Source organism: Varanus komodoensis, unplaced genomic scaffold (assembly GCF_004798865.1).
Source record: "Varanus komodoensis strain SLA01 unplaced genomic scaffold, ASM479886v1 scaffold20_1, whole genome shotgun sequence".
Classification (NCBI taxonomy): Eukaryota; Metazoa; Chordata; class Lepidosauria; order Squamata; family Varanidae; genus Varanus; species Varanus komodoensis.
Genome location: NW_025335587.1, coordinates 10954385 through 10975514, shown reverse-complemented (window position 1 = coordinate 10975514; position 21130 = coordinate 10954385). Strand labels below are relative to the sequence as shown.

At 39.3% G+C, this 21130-nt stretch overlaps 1 protein-coding gene across 2 annotated transcripts in view; it reads right to left on the bottom strand.

Moving 5' to 3' along the window:
• AK4 (adenylate kinase 4) overlaps nucleotides 1-21130 on the bottom strand; it is a 47939-nt gene that overhangs the window by 19034 nt on the left and 7775 nt on the right. For both annotated transcript variants that reach the window (XM_044430321.1, XM_044430322.1), the window contains exon 3: nucleotides 2043-2162. In XM_044430321.1, the coding sequence (XP_044286256.1) occupies nucleotides 2043-2162 (120 nt within the window). The remainder of the gene's footprint in view (nucleotides 1-2042; nucleotides 2163-21130) is intronic.

Here is a 21130-nt window from a genome sequence, read left to right as displayed (position 1 = left end):
CTATCTCCTGATTTTATTGTTTTGTTATTGATTTTGCCCTCTATTTATTATTTTGTTTCTAAGGTATGCTGCAAGTATTTACACTAAAGAATGGCACTCTAATCTACAAAATTCATCCTGCTTATTTCCTAAAACATGAGACGAAGTGAAGATAAGAACTCCAAAACAAGTCCTCTTGAATCAAAAATTGAAAAATGGGTAAGTATTCTAACGAAACAATAGAATTCAATTATAGGTAAATGGGAATCAAACAAGTTTTGCAAAAGCTTGGAAATCCATTCATTCTGATATTATTAATTCATTCCACAGAATGATTCCATAATGATATCAGATTCCACAATGATATCAGAAGCACTGTATGTATCATTATTCTTGATGCAATTAAGGTATGTGATTGCTTAAAAATGTTAAATGGGAGGGAGGTGCATTTATCAGATGAATCAATATATTTTACACTAGCCCAGGTGTTTCAATATTTGTGAATCAGGTGCATTTTGTCTTCACAGGGGAATTAAACATGGTTGTCCTTTGTCACCATTTTTGTTTGTACTTTCCATAGAGCCTATGACCACAAAAATCAAAGAAGTCAGGGAAGGAAATGAAGAATTTAAATTAAATTTATATGCAGACAACATAGCATTATTAGTACATAATCCAGGGAAAATATTTGCAAAACGTTTACAATTACTTGAAAAGTTCTGTTTTATTTTTGGCATAAATATATCTATTCAAGATCAGAGAAGCTAGCAGTTAAAATGGACAGAGTAGATGGAGAGAAAGAAAGAAGCATTTATTCCTCTGAAGAGTTATTCCAGTTCAGTATGCTTGCCGGAGAATGCTTTTTTTAATAGAACTTCTGTCTAAACTTACACAAGGATTATGCTCTAAATAAACAAAAATACTCCAACAGAGTCTTGGATACCAAGCAGTACTAAAACGAATGATCCTTGTATTAATACCATTGTGATAAGCTTTGGGAGACTAGCCCTAAATATGAATAGATGGGTACAGTGAATCAATGCTATAAACACAGAGTTTAAACACAGTCGGATACATTTGAGAACTTTTTAACTGTATTAATAATTTTGCAACATTAAATGTCTAACACTTGTCAATTATCCAAATGCTTCTGAACTAATTGGCTATAACACTGGAAGATGGGAGTACATTTATTCCCTATTGAGCAATTAAGATATGAACGAACGTGTGCAGCTTCTGTTCCGTCTCTACAGTGAACAAGATGATAGAGTTACATGATAAAAGGGTACAAACCTCTTGAAAAACCAAAGACATTTGGTCTATAGAATCACCGAGGGGGCCATGTTGAAGTATGTCACTCAGGTACAGGAAAAAGTCTTTTCAAAGTTCCTAAGCTGAATTAGAGGTGGAACTAGAATCCATTATTATGTAGGATAATATAGGAAACTATTTAGGGGGTTATCTACCTCTGATATTACTATCTTTCAGGAAAGAAGAGCATACTGGTTTTTCATGCTTCCCTATCAATATTTCAGCTTCAGGAAAAAAATGCTTGTTTGAATATAATTTTGTGCTGGTCTTGCTAATATTGTTTAACTGTAACAATAATAGCCAGTTGCCAGCTGCAGGAAGTACCCGTGAGGCAAAATGAAAGTTAGTGGAGGAGTATCTCAACTCAGTAATCCAGAGTTGCTTGGGCAACTAACTGTACTGTGTCAAGATGGCTTCAGCTGTTGTCACCTTTCTTCTACTTCTCAGTAAATGCAGCTTTGTGACAGGAAGCCATATTTTTACCACACCTGTACTTAGTATTCATAGCTGAGAAAGGTCCACCTATGAATTTTCTGTCCTTAGAAACTCTCAGGATATTTTTACCTGCCTTTCTAGCTTGTTGCCAGTTGCTAAAATACCAGAAAGACTCAGTATAATCTTCACTGTTTTCATGTTACAGTGCTCTTCCACAAATAATGTATTATATAAATCAAATTCAAAGGGTATGTAGAAGATGGAAAGGCAAAACTGTTTCTGCTAAAATTCATACATGAAAAAGAAAACCCTCTTACCATCAAGTAGCCAAGGCTGAGAGTGCATTTTGTCCAATTCTGTCATCATTACACGTGTGAATATATGATCTGGCACCAAAAGGCCTCTCTCCAGATACTGCTTTGCCAAAGTACCGACTTCTGTTCAGGAAAACACATACAAAATCTATTATCGTTTTGCTAAGACATCTATAATGTTCTGTGTATATTCTGATCGGGTTATCTCCTCCTGAACTGTTCCACCAATTCAAGAAAGAGAAGAGAATGCTGATTAGATGGAGAAATAGGATTGCCATAGAGCCCCTACACGACCTCAGAGCAAGCCCTCAAATATTTTTCCCTCTAGGAAACTTTATAGGAGAAAACAACAGGAAAAACTACTTGGTATTCCTATTTTGGTGCCTTTTGACACCACCAGCCAATATATGAATCATATCTCTCATCACATTAGCAAAGTTTCAATTCTCAACACAACCTGCAAAGTCCACTGAACCAAAATGGAATGAACTCTAGTCATCTTCTATCACCTGACTCAAGGCCACTTCTACTGACATGAAAAGGGAGGATTTTAAAGCACCATCCTTAAACTATGGAATTTGCTGCCACAGGAAGTAGTGTTGGGTACCAATCTGGATGGCTTTGAAAAGGGATTGGACAGATTAATGGAGAAAACTATAGTGGCTACTAGCCTTGCTGGCTATGTGCTACCTCCTTTACCGAAGGTGGAATACCTGCAAGCACCAGTTGCTGAGGAGCTTGGACAGAAGGAGGTATTGCACCCATCCTCCTTGATGGGCAGCCGGTTTTCCACTGTGTATGGACTGCTGGACTAGATGGACATTTGTTCTGATCCAGCATAGCTTTTATGTTCTTATGATACCTTGGAACAGGAATCTATTATCTGTAGCAAGTGAACAAATAATTAGAAAGTGACCTAGGAAAGAAGATTTGAAGGCAGCATTTGTGAAGGCTGGATTGAAGGCCTAAAAAAAGCACAGAGGCAGGGAAGAAGGGCAGGAAGATGAGGAAATAGTCCAGTAGCCAACAGTAGCAAAGGAAATTAGATGAAGCAGTGGGGCAATAACAACTGCAGAAACTAGGACAGCAGGAAATAAGGGGAAAGGAAGGGGCAACACTCAACTGCAGCTCATTTTATAGACACAGTTCCATGCAGCAGCGCACCATGAGGCATTTATCAAATGCTAAGTTTTCCTTAACAGCTTCTTACATGGTCACATCTACAACCTCAGCTATACCTTCAAAATTTTCCTTTGATTATTAAAAGAGCTAGCAGTATTTCCATTGTGATCCACTTACATGTTTACTCAGAACTAAGCTCCACTCTTTTCAGTAGGGGTTACAGGCTAGTATGTATGTTTAGGAAAGCAGCCTTTATCTCCAGGAGATAACTTGCTAAAGATTCATGTTAGAAGTTTCAGAGTAATTTTACATAAAATGGGATGGAGGGAAGAAAATAGCAAGGGAAACCATGACAGCTGCCTCACTAAATAAGCTAACAGAAAAAATAAAGCACTTTTCCAGGTATTCAAACAGCCTGGGCGTATATCATTATTTTTTCCATGTTATTTTTACTCTGAATAAAAACAAGTCTGTGTTTTAAAAAGGGTCTGGAACCTTACATTAGGTTGCAGAGATGGGGGGAATTAAAATCATTTTAAAAAGCACACAGATATTTCTTCCATCCAATTACATAGAAATCAACCAAAATGAGTATTAGTGATCTTAAGCCTTTTTCAATTAACTCTACAGATCTCTGAAAAACTAAAGGAACATTGAGAATATTTTTTTCCAGATTTTTGACAGATACACAGATCAAAATGTATTTAAAAGTATTTTAAGGCAAGTGTGATGACACCAAAAGCTGACACTCCTTAATTTATATTCTTTTTTATTTCAATTATAAAGGTACATTTTAAACCATATAAAATATATGCTGGTCTTTGAAAGTTTTAAAAAACTGAACTGAACCATATAAAATTAAGAGTAAATCTCTTGGCATTTTCCAGCAGCAGCCAGATAGTTTGATAAATGAAACTGGACCTCTGAAAACAAAACAAAAGCAATAGATCAGATTCCTGTAGGCCTTTATTTTACTTCAGCCTTCCAAGTCAGGGCTTTTATCTGAAACAGCTTTTTCTGCTGAACTAAAATTGTGACTAGGAAAAAGAATATTAAAAGTCATCCTACAGTTTCAGATCCATCTTTTTCCCCTGTACAGAGCACTCCCTTCATGTTCACTTTGGGCAGGGTCCTTGCTTCCTTCTTTAAAGAGCTGTATGACAGACTACACTAAATAGCTATCAGGCAATGCCTTTCTATATGGCATGGCCTATTGAATTCCTACAATTCATTTTCCCACACAACTTCAGCAATAATATCCAAGGCCAGTCAAGTCATTTTTGTTACTGGTGCAAGCAAATAAATTTTTAAAAAATCTCACAAGCACCTCCCCCTTTTTCTAGCAATATAAATAAATACTGTATTATACAATCAACAACAAATTGCTGCCCTTTCATTACACTAAAGATCAGATATCCAAGATGGGTGCTTCATTTTTGCTCATCTTAGAGCTGGCCCTGTGAGCTTCTACTATGCTGGTCCTACCAATGAACCATCTCCTACCATACACTGTTCTTCTGGATACTCACTAGCTTACTGACCCAGTAACCACACAATTAAAGGGGAACTGTGATGGGATGTAGAGGAATGTTAAATACAGATGTCAGATACAAGTAATAGGTAAGGTATGCCTACGTACACCCATTGCTGAGGAAAGTGAGTGGAAGGGTGCTAGTGAATTTATATCTCACTTAAGAGCTTCCTAAAAGTGAACCAGTTGTCATTGCATGAAGATGCTGAAACTGGTGGACTCCTGGTCTGATCCAGAATGGCTCAGATGTATTGTGTAGCCCCATCTTATCCAATGTACACACTGCTAGTACAGTGGCAATCTAGTTGGTTGGTCCAGAAAGGCATGTTCTTACCTGCAACTGTAGTTCGAGTGGCCATCAGTGCATTCACACATATGGGCTCTGTGTGTATGCATGGAGCTCAGTCAGAACGATTCCAAAGCTGACTATTTGGTGGGAGCCCCTCCTGCAAGGCACATCCAGCATGAGCGGAGAGGCTCCCACTGAGACTTCAGTTCAAATGAATTGACCACCATCATAAGGGGCAAAAGAGGAGTATATCCCATATGTATCAAGCATATGTGTATGCTTACACTAGTGACATTCAGAAAGAAACTGGACAGCCCTCTGAGTAGGATGGTGTAACATGGTGTCCTGCAATAGCAGGGGGTCGGACTCAATGACCTTCATGGTCCCTTCCAACTCTACTATTCTATGATTCTATGAACACTCAAAGAACAACAGTTATGGGTAGACAACCCACTTTTCTTCATTGTAGTCTCTGTACATCACACATGTGGATGACTAGCAAGCTTACCTCTTTGAAGGAGGGTGGTATTGCTCTGCATAGAAGAAAAGAGAGGGCAGCCCTCTAGCAGTTGCAGTCTACTCTAGCACTTTAGCTCGAACACGCAGCTAATAATGGCAAATGAAGGTCAAGGGATTCAACCAGATTGCGGCTTGACAGAGTCAGAGACACTCTGGCATACATGGCTGTGGAGGTTTTTGGTGGACTATACAAGGGTTGGGCAAACAAGTTGGAAACCAGAGAGATCATATGCTAGGTGGCTTGTGTGAGATATCCACTTATCAAGTCTCTGTAAGGAAATAGGTGAGCCTTGAGATGTGCCACCATAGGCAAAAGAAAGTCTTCGTGACTTACAGATAGGCTGTGTTTTGGACTTATAAAACGCTAGAGCCCTGTGAATGTCTAAAGAGGGGAGGGGTAGTTCAACAGGGTTGGAAAGCGACTGGCAGAAGGCTGGAAGTATGATAGGTTTGATAATGTGAAAGGCAGAGAAACATTTCAGTAGGAAGGTGGGACTGGAGAGAAGTTCCATCTTATCTTTGAGGAAAGTGAGATAAGATGGATTGATCCCAAGCTCAACAAGCAGAGGTGATAGCTACCAAAAACCCCATTTTTAATTAAATGAAATGTTGGGCTGTGGAAGCCATGGGTTTGAAGGGTTTCTGTGTAAGCGCATGAAGGATGACAGAAAGATCCATGCTGGGATGGGTTGCGAGACTGGTGGGGCAAGATTAAAAACTTCTGCATCCCCCACTGATCCTTTGCCCACACGAGCTCTGGAGCAGAAAAAAGTCACAAGCGGTATTGTCCTTCATGGTGAACAACTCTATGTAGGGGTGACCCCATCATTTCCACAGGGAGTGCAGTATGGTGCAGTGAAGTTCCCACTCATGGCACCGTGTCAAAGTGCAACTCAGAGTTTCTGCAAGGATTTTGTTGGTCCCTGTGACATGGTTTGCTAGAAGGATGGTGCACTGGGCAGCACATCATCTCCATATTTTGGTGGCAAGAGCAAGAAGAGCAGATCTTGTTCTACCTTGTTTGTTTATACAACAACTGTGATATTGTCTGTAATAATTTGGACATGTATTTTCTGGGTTAGAGTGTAGAAAGTTCAGAAAGCTTTTTGTACTGAAAAGAGCTCAATAAATTTTATATAGCAGGAGTTCTTGTGTAGGCCCCATTTTCTCTGGATCTTGGAGGGACCACAATGAGCTCCCCATCTGGAAAGTGAGCCATCTGTTGTAATAGCCAAGATTGGTTCCAGAGGAGTGAATGTGACTCCAACTATAAAGTTGGCTATCTGGGTCCATCACTTGAGGTCTGTTCAGATCAAAGGTGGGATTCAAAGATTGGTTGAGTGGGGTCCTGATGTCATACAAGGACAGGAGCTAGAGCTGAAGTGGTTACATGTGTAATCTGATGAGCGGAACAGCAGCAATTGAGGCAGCCATCAGGGCGTGATGTACCTTGGTGACAGAGGCTGAGCATTCCTCAATGTGATGGAGGATTTCTCTGGGGAGAGTAATCTGTCTGCAGACAGGAAGGCTCTTGTCATAACGGAGGCACAACTTGCCCTGATGAATTGGATAGTGTGTGGGAGAAAGACAGGATTTAGAGTAGTTTGCATATAGAATGAGTCTAATGAGGAAAGTGCATGTGAAATTGGTAGCTGTTATGGAGGCTCACTGGGATGGGGCATTGATAAGCCAATAATCTAAATAGGGATATATGTGGATCCCTTTGAGGCAAAGGTGTGCACAAACAACAGCCATGTGGGGCCTTGCAAGGCCAAAAGAAAGAAAGGCAAGTTGAAAATGTCTCTGACTTGGAAGCAGAGAAAGCACCTGTATGACTCCTCAACAGAAATGTGAAAATACACATCTTTGAGATCTACTGAAGTGAACCAGACTTTTTGTGTAGGAGTGTTAGGATGGACTGAAGCATCCTGAACCATTTAGATTTGACATATTTATTGACCCCTCCTACAATCAAGGATGGGCTGAAGGCCACTGTCCTTCTTTGGGACCATAAATTACCTGGACTAGAAACCAGGAGTTCCTGTGTGTGCTCCCTCTATGGCTACCTTTCAGAAGAGGAAGGAGAGCTCTTTGAGGAGAGGCTTGGAAGGAGTGGTCCTTTTAACAGTACTGGGAGAAGGGACAGTTTTAAACTCAATGTAATATCCATGGAGATTGATGGGAAGTACCCATGAATCTGAGGTAATGTCAGCCCAAGAACCGAAAAAGGGCTGGAGATTGTAGCTGAAGTATGGATTCAGTGAACAGGAGTGGACAGTCTGGGAAAGGAGTCACATGTGTCTTCTGGCTTTTTCCTGGTGTCTTAGGATATGGCAAGGGCGTGGTATTGGGTCAAAGCACCTGCCTTGAAAGGTAGGTCAGTGCCTGGACATGGTGGTTTAGTGGGGACAAGGCTGGTAAGTAAACAGTACTCACTGTCACTTGCAAGAGGTCTATGGTATTTCTTGCCTTTTCTACAGAGACCATATGGTCCGTGGTTCCTTTGTGGAACAGGTCAACACCATCAAAAGGCATGTCCTTGATCCTGTCCTTTGCTTCCATGGAAAGACTAGAGGACTGAAGCCACATGAAGCAGCGGGGACCAATGGCCCCTGCCATGTTCCTGGGGTGGCACTCTGCTTGATGTCGAACAGTGTGGCTTTCATGGCATGCAAGATGAGGAGCTTTAGTTCTAATCTCATGAACCAAGTCTTGCATTTCTTTAGGGAGGAATGAGCATAGTTAGGCCACACTATTCCAGAGCATTAAGTGCTACCTGGCAATTGGAGAGCAGAACCTATGTCTGCATCTTTCAAATTCAGCAGTGAGGCATACAGTGGCAAGTCATGTCTCTTTCCAGAGACAACCCCTGACTGCTGCAATATGGGAGAGGAGGGTTCTCAGATCTCTCTTTCTGAAAATGAAGTACTCAGAGCCAGTGGCAGTGGCTGCATCGAGAGCTCTTGGGCTGGGGTCCCATGGCTGGGAAGGAACATTGCAATGATTCCACTCTGGGCACTCTGTGTTCAGTGCACAGGAGGTCTAGGGGGGCAGCACATCACAATGTTTCTTTGTGTGCTTGCTGCCATCATGCCCCTTGGAAAGGCTGGGTGTTTTCAGGGCTTTACTTTTGTTTGCCACCCTTTCTGTTTTCTTTGATTTGGAGCAGTTTTCCAGTGGAGTGGTAGAAGGTGCCATGGAAGGTCCAGGGATCACGGCTCCCAAGGTGGACAGCTGGTGGGGGGAGCTGCCCATGTAGAGGGCCCAGCTCCATAATTCTGCTTTTAGGTGGTTCTTCAGTGCTTCCTTGCCTGCTTTGTAAACACTTGGCCATGGAAGCAGGACTCAACAATGTAGGTCTCCCCAACACAAAAAAGGCGCAAGGAGTCGCCATCTGTAGGCAGTAGTTTGCAGCCGCAATTCGCACAGTTGTGGAATGGAAATTTTAGCTCCATTTTCTGTAACAGGTAAGAGTAGGATACCAATCAATGGTGGTGGGGGGAATCAAAAACACTCTGTGTGTGTGTGTGTGTGTGTGTGTACATATACATATGAATGATAGAAGGAAAAATACAAAGTAGAGAAGAAAATCTGAAGATGAAGGAGGTCAGGAAGATCAAAGAGGCAATGTTCCTATGGTAAGTAACAGAGGAAGAACTTCCTGATGCACTCACAGTGACAGCTGAAGAAGAACTGAAGCTTCAGTGGGAGCCCCTCCCTTCATGCTGGGCATGCTTTGGGGGAAGGGCGCCCACCAAATAATAATCAATCAGCTTTGGAATCTTCCTGAGCAGAGCCCATATGTATGAGGCACAGAGACCACAATGAAGAACTAGATGGAATATGGCTATGATCTGTCAGAAGAATATTGATTATATTCCCTTATGTTCTAGAGTTCTTCAGATTGTTCAACTGCACCCACTGGATTCTGTCTGTATAGAAAGCAAGTACAGAGACAGATATAAGATGACAGGCACTTCAGAAGATACAGATACATCTGGTTGATTTATTCCAGTGATTTCATTCCAGAGAAATAATAGCCACATCATCACAAAAATATACAAAACAACATTTACATCACAGATTAAAACCTACATTTATGAGCTTGCAGGAAACTTTTTTTAAGTATTCAGTGTGCTGACAGTGTCCAGCACCTAAAGGTGAAGTAACTTATAGCCCAGTTAACAAACATCCTTTCGCAGACCCTTATTTACAAAGTTCAGAATACAAAGTTGCATTCTTGAGCAATAAGCTTAAGCACTTTCTGTTAACCAATATGTTTACATATTAACTCAGAAATGTAGTGAAAAAGTCCTCACCTCTTAAACTAGGTGAAAGGCCAATTGTGAAGGGAACCATCCTGTCTTCTCCCAAATATGCTTTTATTAGTATACAATTTGAGAAAGATTTTATATTTTATCACAACCAAAATTTCAGCCAAAGGGTAGAAAAAACCCCTCTTTTTTCTCCAGTTGCAATGTATGGCTGTGAAAGCTTGGCCATAAGAAAGGCTGAATGCTGAAGAATTGAGGCCTTTGAATTGTGGTGCTTGAGAAGACTCCTGCAAGTCCACTGGATTGCAAGGAGATCAAACTAGTCAGTCTTAGAGGAGATCAACCCTGACTGCTTCTTAGAAGGCCAGATACTGAAGATGAAACTCAGATACTTTGACCACCTAATGAGAAGGAAGGACTCCCTGGAGAAGACCCTAATGCTGGGAAAAATTGAGGGCAAAAGAAGAAGGGGACGGCAGAGGATGAGGTGGCTAGATGGAGTCACTGAAGCAGTCGGTGTGAGCTTAAGTGGACTCTGGGGGATGGTGGGAGGACAGGAAGGCCTGGAGGAAAGTTGTCCATGGGGTCGCGACAGGTCAGATGCAACTTCACGATCAGTAACAACATCTTTCCACAACTGGAATGTTTTTAACAACTTAGGAAAAATTTATAAATGCAGAGACTGTTGATAGGAAAAGCCACTCCCCAGTGCAGCTGCTAATGTAAACTGGTTTGCACAGCTATTTATTATATTCAGACACAGATTTGTTTTTGAAACTTCAGTGGCTTTATCCAGGATGTGAATAGGAACTGCCTGCTTAGGTACAGCATACTGCTATCTTCCTAATAAGAATAATATCAATTATACTTACAAGTCATTGGGTACTTTTAAGTGCACAATAAAAGGTTCACAATCATGTCATCATTGTCTATGGAAGGACAATAGAGGCCATTCCATTCTGATGACAAAGAAAACTTGTATACACATTCTGGCAAGTGGCTCTGGGATAAAGGAACTCTGTGATTAAGACTTCATAACCCTCATTTCAGCCTAAAAGCTGCAGCAAGTGGGTAAAAGTATAATATTTCTTTATCGCTTTCTCAGCTTTGTAATCACAAACACATTGGGAAAGCATTAGGCAAGGTTAGGCTGAGAAAAGTCTATGAACCATCCATGTATTCAACAATGAGGAGACAAGCTGCTTTGATACCATATTCCATCATTCAGGCATTCCTGTTGAGAGATTGGAGTGAAGGATGGCGTACAGTCCTGTTCTCTAGACCAGTGCCAGTCCTTTGTTCAGAAACAGAATTCACAATACTGGAAAGAGGCTGTAAAGATAATGACTAATTTCGTTATTATAAAACAAGGTACTGGGTTCGTCTCCAAAATAAAAAGTAAAGCATTACCTCCTACAAGTCCTTGCATCAATGCTCCATATCCCCAGTTTGTGCCTGCATTACTAGCAGGTAGCTAAACATTAAGACAATTTCTTGGTATACAACCCTTAGACTTTCCAGGGAAGCTGGCATAGAGCAGAATAGTCTTGCTTCAGCTCTAACCCCATATAAGGCCAAGATGCATTCACTTAGTTATGCAACCAAAGGTCCTCAATAAATCTGAAGTTATGATATAGCATGAGCAAAAACCAAGTGTTCTGGTATTATTCAGGCTAACATAAAAAGAACAAAAATCCCTGCAAGTATGGAAGCCAGAGTTCTCCTTGACCAAGTATGTTTATTTTAAAATTGAGTAAGTATTGCCATAAAATTTAAAAAACTATATCTGGAGCAAAGATATAGTTTCTAAACAACCAGCTAAAACAACCTGCTTCACAGATTGTTAAAACAAATTTTGAAAAGATTCAGAACAGAAAAAAGTAACTGTGAAGTTCCAACGCTTATACTTAAATGCTGAATAATGGAATTTTCTATATACACTATTATTACTATGGAATAAAGGATACTTGCCTATTTTAGCATAGACAATTTTGGTAATGTTATTTCTCTTGTCAAATTTTTAAAGGTGACAGGAATGCCCCTTTAGCTAAGGTTAGCCACACACATTCATGTTCCACCATCCTTGATAGTCTACTTCTAATTTTATGAAAACTGGTATCTTCATACCAGTGTGGTGTAGTGGCCAAGAGCCTGGGACTGGGACTCAGACGATCTGGGTTCGAGTTCCTGCTCAGCCATGGAGCCAACTGGGTGACTTTGGGCCAGTCACAGACTCTCAGCCCAACCTACCTCACAGGGTGGTTGTTGTGGGGATGAGGAGGAGGAGGAGAATGATGTAAGCTGCCTTGAGCCCTTTGTAGGAAAAAGGCAGGATATAAATTGAAACATAAATAAATAAATCTATGATCTGATTGTGTCTGTAGTTGAGCAAGCCTTCAAAGTGATACAAAAGAAATTGCCAGCTGTACAAGTTAAAATTGCTATAAAGTACACATTAGTGTTTTTTTTTACTCCAGGTTGTAGTGCAACATAAATCTGTCTCAAACTTTGGTGAAAACTGCTTGTTCACTTTATGCAGCTTTGTCAAAGTCTTGCACTTTCCTCAACCTAATGAAATCCTAGGCAGAGGAGTAAAGGTTTTTAAAGATTTTCTGCCCCATAAAAGCTTATTGTAGTAACACTCAAAAGTTATGGCAGGTATGCTCAGTTTTACTCTAATCTAGAATACTGCCAGTACTCCAATGCTTAAGGAGAATTCCAATGCTACTTTAGCATTCTAACAATGGGGGAATGGTAGCAGGAAAATATCAATTGAAATAAGAGTAACAGGTAATTTTGAGAGTGAAGCAACCACTGAATGACAGATCACTGATGAAAAGGGGATGGGATGAAATACAGGTATTGTGGAATTCTGTGCATGCTTAGAAAAGAAGCCTTTTTGATACATAAGGATGTGTCTATTCATGTATACTCAACTACTCAGTGAATGGCTTATTGGTGTTTTATTCTTTAGACTTGTGTTGTTGGAGTTGTTTTTCAGAACGATACAATGTTTAATTTTCATTCTAAAAACTAAATGGGAAGTTTAGTTTTTAAGACCAGAATTTGGGCTATTTCAATAGGATATAAATCCCATTGAATTTAATGGGATTTACTTGTAAGTCCACATGCACAGGAATTCATTTTAACTGGCTCTCTACTAAAAATTTGCAGGATAAAATTCCAGTTTGTAATTTTATTGCAAAAGTATAATTTTATTCTGATTACCTTAGCTTCCTCACAGCCATTAATATGAATTAGGATTATAATTTGAATTCTGTTTGGAAGAATGGAAACCAAAAACTTCTTCATTGTCACTCAAGTTATCAAATAAACATCCAATAAGATGGTACAAAACTTAATGGTAGCTCACCTTAAGGATTGACTGAAATAAACATCTGTTTTCTCATTCCAAGACTCAGATAAACATGTGAAATACCCTCATTGAAATGTACTTTGGTTTGGAAGTGATTGACAAGTTGCCTTGCGTCTTTAGTCCCTATTATATGAAACTTGCTCTAAGGCTGGGAGAAGAAAGGATTATAGGTAATGTTAAATGTGTTTCCAAATGTTTGCTTTAATTTCTTTAATTTTCAATAAAGTAACTTACAAAACAAAAGTGCCCTGGACCTTCTTTCGACTTCTGAAGTAGTTTTATGCACAAATGCGTTAAGAGTTAGCTACCAACTGCAGTTTGTGGCAGGAATGCACTGTGTGTACAGGCTCTGAACTCAATTAGAATGGTGAACTTAAAACAAAAATATAAGTCCAGTGCCTTCATAATCATTTGAATTCATTTCAGCTTCAAGTCAAACAAAACAAAATGAAGAGGTAAGAACAGCTTCTCACTGTTTGTGTATCGGATGCTCTGGTTCTCCTCTGAAAAAATGTATGTTAAATTTGGTAATGTCCAACCAGCATATAATTATGTTGTGGCTTTTACTATAATTATGCTGTGGCTTTTAGAAGTCTGTGGCAAACAATCAGGTCTTCTAGCATTGGAATCGTGGTGCTGAAGCACTAAGAGCTGATAAGTTAACTCCACTTCAATTTCGAGTATTGCCAGTTCACTGCATGTGACAGATTATATTTGCTTTGCAACACAAATTACAAAAATTCTCCATCTTGTCCTATAAGTTGATCAAAGGTATGATCAAATACCAAAATTTTGGTGGAAATACAAGCTAAAAGGAAAGAGTTGCAGAATATGGAAATAGAAAGAACACAGAGAAATTTAATGTATTTGAAAAGGGATTTTTTTTTTAATTTAGTAATTAGAATTCAAGGTTGTTGGCCAGAGCCACAGAACAAAAAATTAAAAATCTGACAGGAATAAGTTAGAGATGAAAGAGGTAAAAATTGCAACAAAAGATATTTTATATTAAAAAAGAAATATAGATTTTATTTAAAATTATACACAGCTGGGAAATTATTGATAGACAAAATTAGATCATACAGAGAAAAAATGTTGCAAATAAAATGCAGCTGATAGATAGGAACCTAATGGAACACCCTGTTAGAGAAGAAGAGATTCATTAATAACACAGGGAAAACTGGAATGGATGGATTAGAAATAGTTTTATGAGGCTTTTAAAAAGTTATTGATACCAAAATTAAATTTTCTTGTTAATGGCATATCGGAAAGAGGAAAGATGCGTGCATCTTGGAAATATTCTTTAATAGTTTTGATTCCAAAATGTAATAAAGACTTGACAGATCCCAGAGTGTATAGACCAGCATCCTTGATAAGTCAAGATGCAAAAAATTTTACAGCAATATTTGCAAAGAGGTTGAATGTCATGAGCGGGGCCAGCTGAAGTCAGAGGTCAGACTAGATGGCCTGGGAGATCCTTTCTGACTCACTCTGTTTCTATGAATAACTTTATTGATAAATACATTAAGGTAGAACAGAGTGGTTTTACAATAGGGGGACAGAAGACAGATATGGCTAGAAGAGTAATAGATGTAATAGAACTTATATCAAAGGAAAGGTTAAAAGCTGGTGTAATAGCATTGGATATTTTCAAAGCTTTTGATTGTGTGGAATGGCCCACAATGAAGACGTTGATATAGATATTGGCACATGATTTAACTGTATAATAAATTAACTATATTCAAAAAATTTTGCAACTGTGATAGTTAATGACAGTCTAACAGAACAAATACCCTTAGGCCAAGGTATTAGATGAGTATGCCCTCTTTCTCTAACATTGTTTGTTTTAGTTACAGAATTATTAGGAAATAGTACAAGAACTGTTAATATTTTACAATATATCAAATTTAAGAAGAAAATTAAGATTCATTTATTTGCTGACAATATATTGTTAACAATCAAGGACCCACCAAAAATTATGAATCAGATTAAAATTCATTTAGTGGAATTTGAAGATATAACAATCTACAAGTTAATTGGGACACATCCAAAATAATTCTGGTTTAACTGCTATAAAGAAGGAAGGAATTAAGAATAAAATTCAAATTAACAAATGTAAAATTTTAAATATCTAGGCATAAACATTTCAAAAATATCCAATGCTTAAAAAAAGAATAATTCTGATATACTGAAATCCAAAATAAAGGATAAAATATATCAATTTAGGAAAATAGAACTATCACGGTTTGGTAAAATAGCAGTATGTAAAATGAAAATTTTACCTAAGATTAATTTTTATTTAAGATATTACTGATTAACGTATTAGGAAAAGAACTGGAAGATGGGAAAAATATAATCAATAAATTTTGTAATGGAGATAAGAAAGCTAGGATTAGCAAGAAAAGATGGGAGGACTAGGTACTCCAAACATTAAATTATATTACATAGCAAATCAAATAAGATAGATACCAAACATTATATTGCAGCCTGAAAAGATAATATGGGCAGAAATACAACAACAAATTGAGGGATCCCTTCTAAATCTCTTCTAAAACAGGAAGACAAGAAGATTGTAAGAAAGATAGAAAACTCCTTTCTTAAAAGTATGATATAAATCTGGCATACATATAGAGAAGTTATGCCAACAATTTCACCAATTCTAGTTACACAAATTAAAGGATATCCAGAAAATGTGAGAGGTTGCTTGAGAAAAGTATTAAAAGAAAAGCATTTTTTTAGTTTAAAAGATTAGTTGGAAAAAATGGATAACACTGAAAGGATAAAGATGGTACTAGGAAAAGAAAAACTAACCTGGTTTAACTTTATGCAATTAGAACATGAATGCATGAAGGAAAAAAGTACATGTAGAGATCTTACCAAATTTGAAGCGATTGTTTTATACAGGGAAAATACAAGACATTATGCAAACAAGAAGGATAATAAGTGAGATTTAAAGATCCTAATACATATGGAGGACCAAGACGACCCTCTTAACATTTCATGGGAAATAGATTTAGGGAGGGATATAGGCAAGAAAGAATGGGAAAAATACAGGATAAGAAAATACCTAAAAAGCATGTCAAACAGAATTAAGGGAAATTGGAAATGATACCTGACAGGGCTAAAACTACATTATATGGACAATAAATATGTTATATTTATGTTGCAAATGTGGTCAAAAAGTGGGTACCTATTTCCTTATGTGGTGAGAATGCAAAAATATTAAGAAATTTTGGATAATAGTTTTTAAGGAAACTAGCAAGATACTGAATTCGAATACGAAAGCAGATCCTGGAATTGTATTGTCAATATTTCATGAAAAAGAAATGGAAAATTAAACAATTAGTAACAAATTTAGTAGCAAGATTCAGATTTAGTAGCAGGAAAAATTGGAAGGAGAAATGGGATTTCAAATAAGCGCATGGTATAAAGTAATCTAGAATATAGCTGTTAATGACAAGTAAATAAGTAGAATTAAGGTGAAAAAGGGCTGACAAGAGTGATTTTAAGTATTTTGGGGGTTGTTTATTGAATATGTATTAGTAAAAGGGAAGGGTATTACTCCTTCGGATGATTCTATGCAATTCTGGATGGAAGGGATTTGTCCTAAAAGAGGGCAAATATATAAGCAGTAGATTAAAAAGGAGGAGGAGGAGGAGGAATTGAATAATCAATTCAATCAAGATCCCAGTGAAGGGGTGCAATAGATGTCTTTTTTTACAGCATTTTCTTTTTCCTCTCTTTTCTTTTCGATTCTTATCATCATTGATGCATTTTTGTATTGGTACTGATATATTTTCATATTGTATTTTATATTATCAAATAAAAATTAAAATAAAAAGGGTATAAATAACATAGTCAATCCATTTTCCCCCGAAACTCACTTGCTATTTTTAAAACTGAAGTATACCAAATAACCCTTGGGTTCTAGTATGCTCAGATACCTCCCTTGGGGCCTGCCAGATTCCTACTGCTCCTAATTTTGTTTAAGGTAGGTTTGTTTGTTTGAATAGGAAATTGGCATACTTTGGCACCCTCTCTATTTGGGCTCTAAAAGAGTGGTTTTGTGGGTTGGAGGTTGGACACAATTTGTGTCTTGTACTCTGATTCTTGGGTAAGTTATTTTTCTTTCACCAGCTTGCTTCTTGTAAAAGAGCATTTTGTGACCAGCTATGCACACTATAGCAGTCATTTTCTGAATGACCAAGCCCCCTGTAGCAGACATTTTTATGCATGTGTGAGCAACACCTTCAACATTCCAAATCCATCCACTGGCCCCAGAAGGTTGGGGAGCTCTGAGAGTGTTTTGGGCATTAATATACAGGTTAAGCTAAAACTGATGCTGATTCATACTGTGCTTCTCTGGTTGTTTTCACCATGAAAAGTGCAATCTACAAGTGCAATCTACAAGGGAAATCATGCCAAATAAAATATTTCCTAACCTGCCTAAAACAGGACATAAGGAGGAAAGATATCTTGCTATGCTTCTGAGTAGAGAAATAAATTTAATACTATAGGCTTAAATCAGGAAAATTGAAACACCCCTGCCTTAATTGGGATTTTTTGTTTGTTTTGGTAGCTAGAGAGTTAGAACTTCAAACAAATTTATGAAATATCACAAAGAGGAAAGAAATGGTGCTTCAATTACTCAATGTGGATGGCAAAATGATAACAGACAACAGAGAAAAGGCATAAGTGCTCAATTCCTACTTTGGCTCAATCTTCTCCCAAAAGATCTTTGACCTTCCTGAAGAAGAGGAAGCACAAGCTGAAGAAGCAGGACTGGAGTTCAAGATTGAAAGGTAAATGGTCAAGGATAATTTAATTAGGTTGAATGAGTTCCAATATCAAAGTCCAGATGAACTCCAGCCTGGAGTCATAAAGAAGCTGCAGGAAGAACTCTCAGAACCACCATCTTTAAGAAATCATGAAGGACAGGGGAAGTGGCAGATGACTAAAGAAGGGCTAATGTCCCTCTGTTCCAGAAAGAAAAAGAAGAACCTGGAAACTACAGACCAGTCTGTCTAACATCAATCACAGGAAAATTCCACAGCAAATTATAAAGCAGTTAGTCTGCAAACACCTTGAAAGAAATGCAGTGATTACTAGAAGCCAAAATGGGTTCCTTAAGAACAAATCCTGCCTCACTATTCCACACTCCACAACTGGTTCTAAATATCTGATATGCTAAGAGCACACGCACACACCTGTTTACAAGCCCTGATAAGCAGAATAAGTATGAGGAGTTTTGCATTTTAAATTCACTTCCCAATTCACTTGAACTACTAGTTCCCCTTTATTTGCACTGGTTAGGCCTTATATGGAGAACTGTGTCCAGTTCTGGGAACCACAGTTTGAGAGATGCAGATAAGCTGGAAAGGTTTTAGAGGACAACAAGGATGATCTAGGAATCTCCCCTCAAAGTCTTATGAGGGGAGATTGAAAGAGCTGGATTGCGGGGAAGATATGATACCACTCTGCAAGTAGTTGAAAGGCTGCGGCAAAGAAGAAAGCTAGGATCAATTCTTGATCATCCCAGAGTGCAGAACATGGAATAACAAGCTAATGTTACAGGAAACCAGATTCTGGCTAGATATCTGGAAAATTTTCTTGACTGTTAGAGCAGTACAACAATGGAATCAATGACCTTAGGATGTTGTGGGCTCTCCCACCTTAGATGCATTCAGAATGCAACCAGACAACCATCTGAGAGGGAAGGTTTAACTTGAAGTCCTGCACTGAGCAGGGGGTTGGCTTTGATGGCATTCTGACCCCTTCCAACTCTACTATTCTATGATTATGCTGTGTCACCCCCACCAGCAGCAGTTCCAGGGACAGCCATACTTAGCATGCCTGCCTGGTTGCCGTACTGTAGTGGAGCAGCACTTGGATAGCATGCTGCCTTTGCTCAATGAGCAAAAGCTCTGGTCTTCGCACTGGAAAGCTTCTCTGCATGCAAGGAGTGCACAGGCTGTGCATGGGATATGGTCATTACATTAAGCATCCTGAGGAGCCTGCTCTACTACCCACCTGCGTCTCCACCCCTTCTTGCCCCGACAGTTTTTAGGATGTACAACAAGCCCCTCTGTCCCCTACTCCCTTCCACCACAGCTGTATGACAAGCAGCAAGCCAAAAAACTCTCCCAAGCAGATGACCACATTTGCTCTCTTAGCAAAGTCTGCCCACTAGGATATGCTTCCTCCATCCCTGGCCATGCTGATGACCTCCTGGTTGCAAAGAGGGCATAGCCCCTGGCAGAATGTGGAAGTCTTGCACATGGGGATATATATGCAGCAAGAGAGGAGGAAAGGAGAAATGTGCATGCACATTCCCTTGCTCACTGGCATAGAACATGGCAACACTGGACAGTGCTACTCAAATGAGTAAGAAGTTACCTCGCTGAGCAGCAGAAAACACAAAATAAAAGGCAGCCAGCTGAAGCCAAAGCCAGGAAAGCATGTGCACCAATGAGAGGCATGCAGGCAATTTAGGCAGGAACAGTGCAGGCTGGGATCGTGCAGCCACAGGAGCTGATGGGACAGAAGCTGCCATCGGGAGGAAAGATGGAGAGTAAAAACCACTCATTCATGAAAACATGTGCTTGTCTGAGCCCCTCATGATATTGTGCCATGCAGTTACCACATGGCATGGTTTAGGCACAGGGGTGTCAAAACTTTTTGCAAGGAGGGCCAGATTTGGTGAGGTGAAAATGTGTGGGGGCCGACCATTCAGTCTGACATTCTTTGAGCCATTAACATTAAATGCAAATGAAGTATTTTATGAAAGACTAAACAAATAACTTAACTGCACTAATGTGAAGAGTGATACTGAGATCTCAACTGCATTATATAGGCCAGGTCTGGCTCAAAAACAGTGGTTTTGATGCGCAAGATGTCACACAGGTGAAAGTCACTTGTCTTGTCCTCACGCGGTTCATAACCGAGAATGTCTTCTCGCACAAGTATGTCGAACCAAACAAGCTCAGCATTTTCTTAGCAAATGTTCGAATCTCTTGGAACCTGTCTTTATCCAGCTGGCGGTAAAAGTTGACAAGAGGGAGCTGTTGGTGCCGAATGCAACACTCGGCGTCACACTGCAGCTCAATGAGCTCCAGCTGCAGGTGGTCTGGAGCATCATCAGGGTCCACAGAGAAAGGAGATGAAAAAAGCGTGATCTCCTTTTCAACAGCTGCAAAATCCCAAAAGCGCTGTTGAAATTCCTCAGCCAGAGATGAGATGTCTGCGTCATACCTCCTTATTTGCGCACTCATATTGTTCTGTGGAAAACTGGTCATTATTTCCTGCAGCGATGGGAAATGTGTGGTATTGGGTTGCGTTTGTGACAGGTGCCTTTGGAAAAGTAGCAGCTTGGTCCCAAAGGCTTTGATATGTGAATACAGTTGGCTTACCACTGCATTTTGCCCCTGAAGGCTCGTGTTCAGCACATTCAGATGTCATGTTATGTCAACTAAAAATCCAAAATCAGCCAGCCAAACAGGATCAGATAGCTCTGGCATTGGTTGTCCCTTTTTTGCCAAGAATTGTCTGACTTCCTCCCTAAGAGAGTAGAAGCGCTGCAGTGCAGACCTCCGACTGAGCCATCTTACCTCGTTGTGATACACAACATCTCCGTATTCAGCCTGGATGTCAAGTAGAAACTGTCGAAACTGGCGGTGGCACGGGGCTTTGGAGCGAATATAATTAATAGCCTTCATCACCGGTTTCATAACATGATCCTGTTTCAGATGTTTGGCACAGAGAACTTGTCGGTGATTAATACAGTGGAGTTTTATAGCTTTGCCTCCTTCGCTGACTTTGTTACAGACTAGGGTTGATAATCCACTTTGCTCGCCAGCCATGGCAGGTGCACCATCCATAATAATCCCAGTGACTTTATTCCATGGTAGTTTCATGTCATCTACGGCGGAACAAACAGAAACAAATAAATCTGTTCCTCTTGTTTGGTCCTTAAGGCTCTGGAGA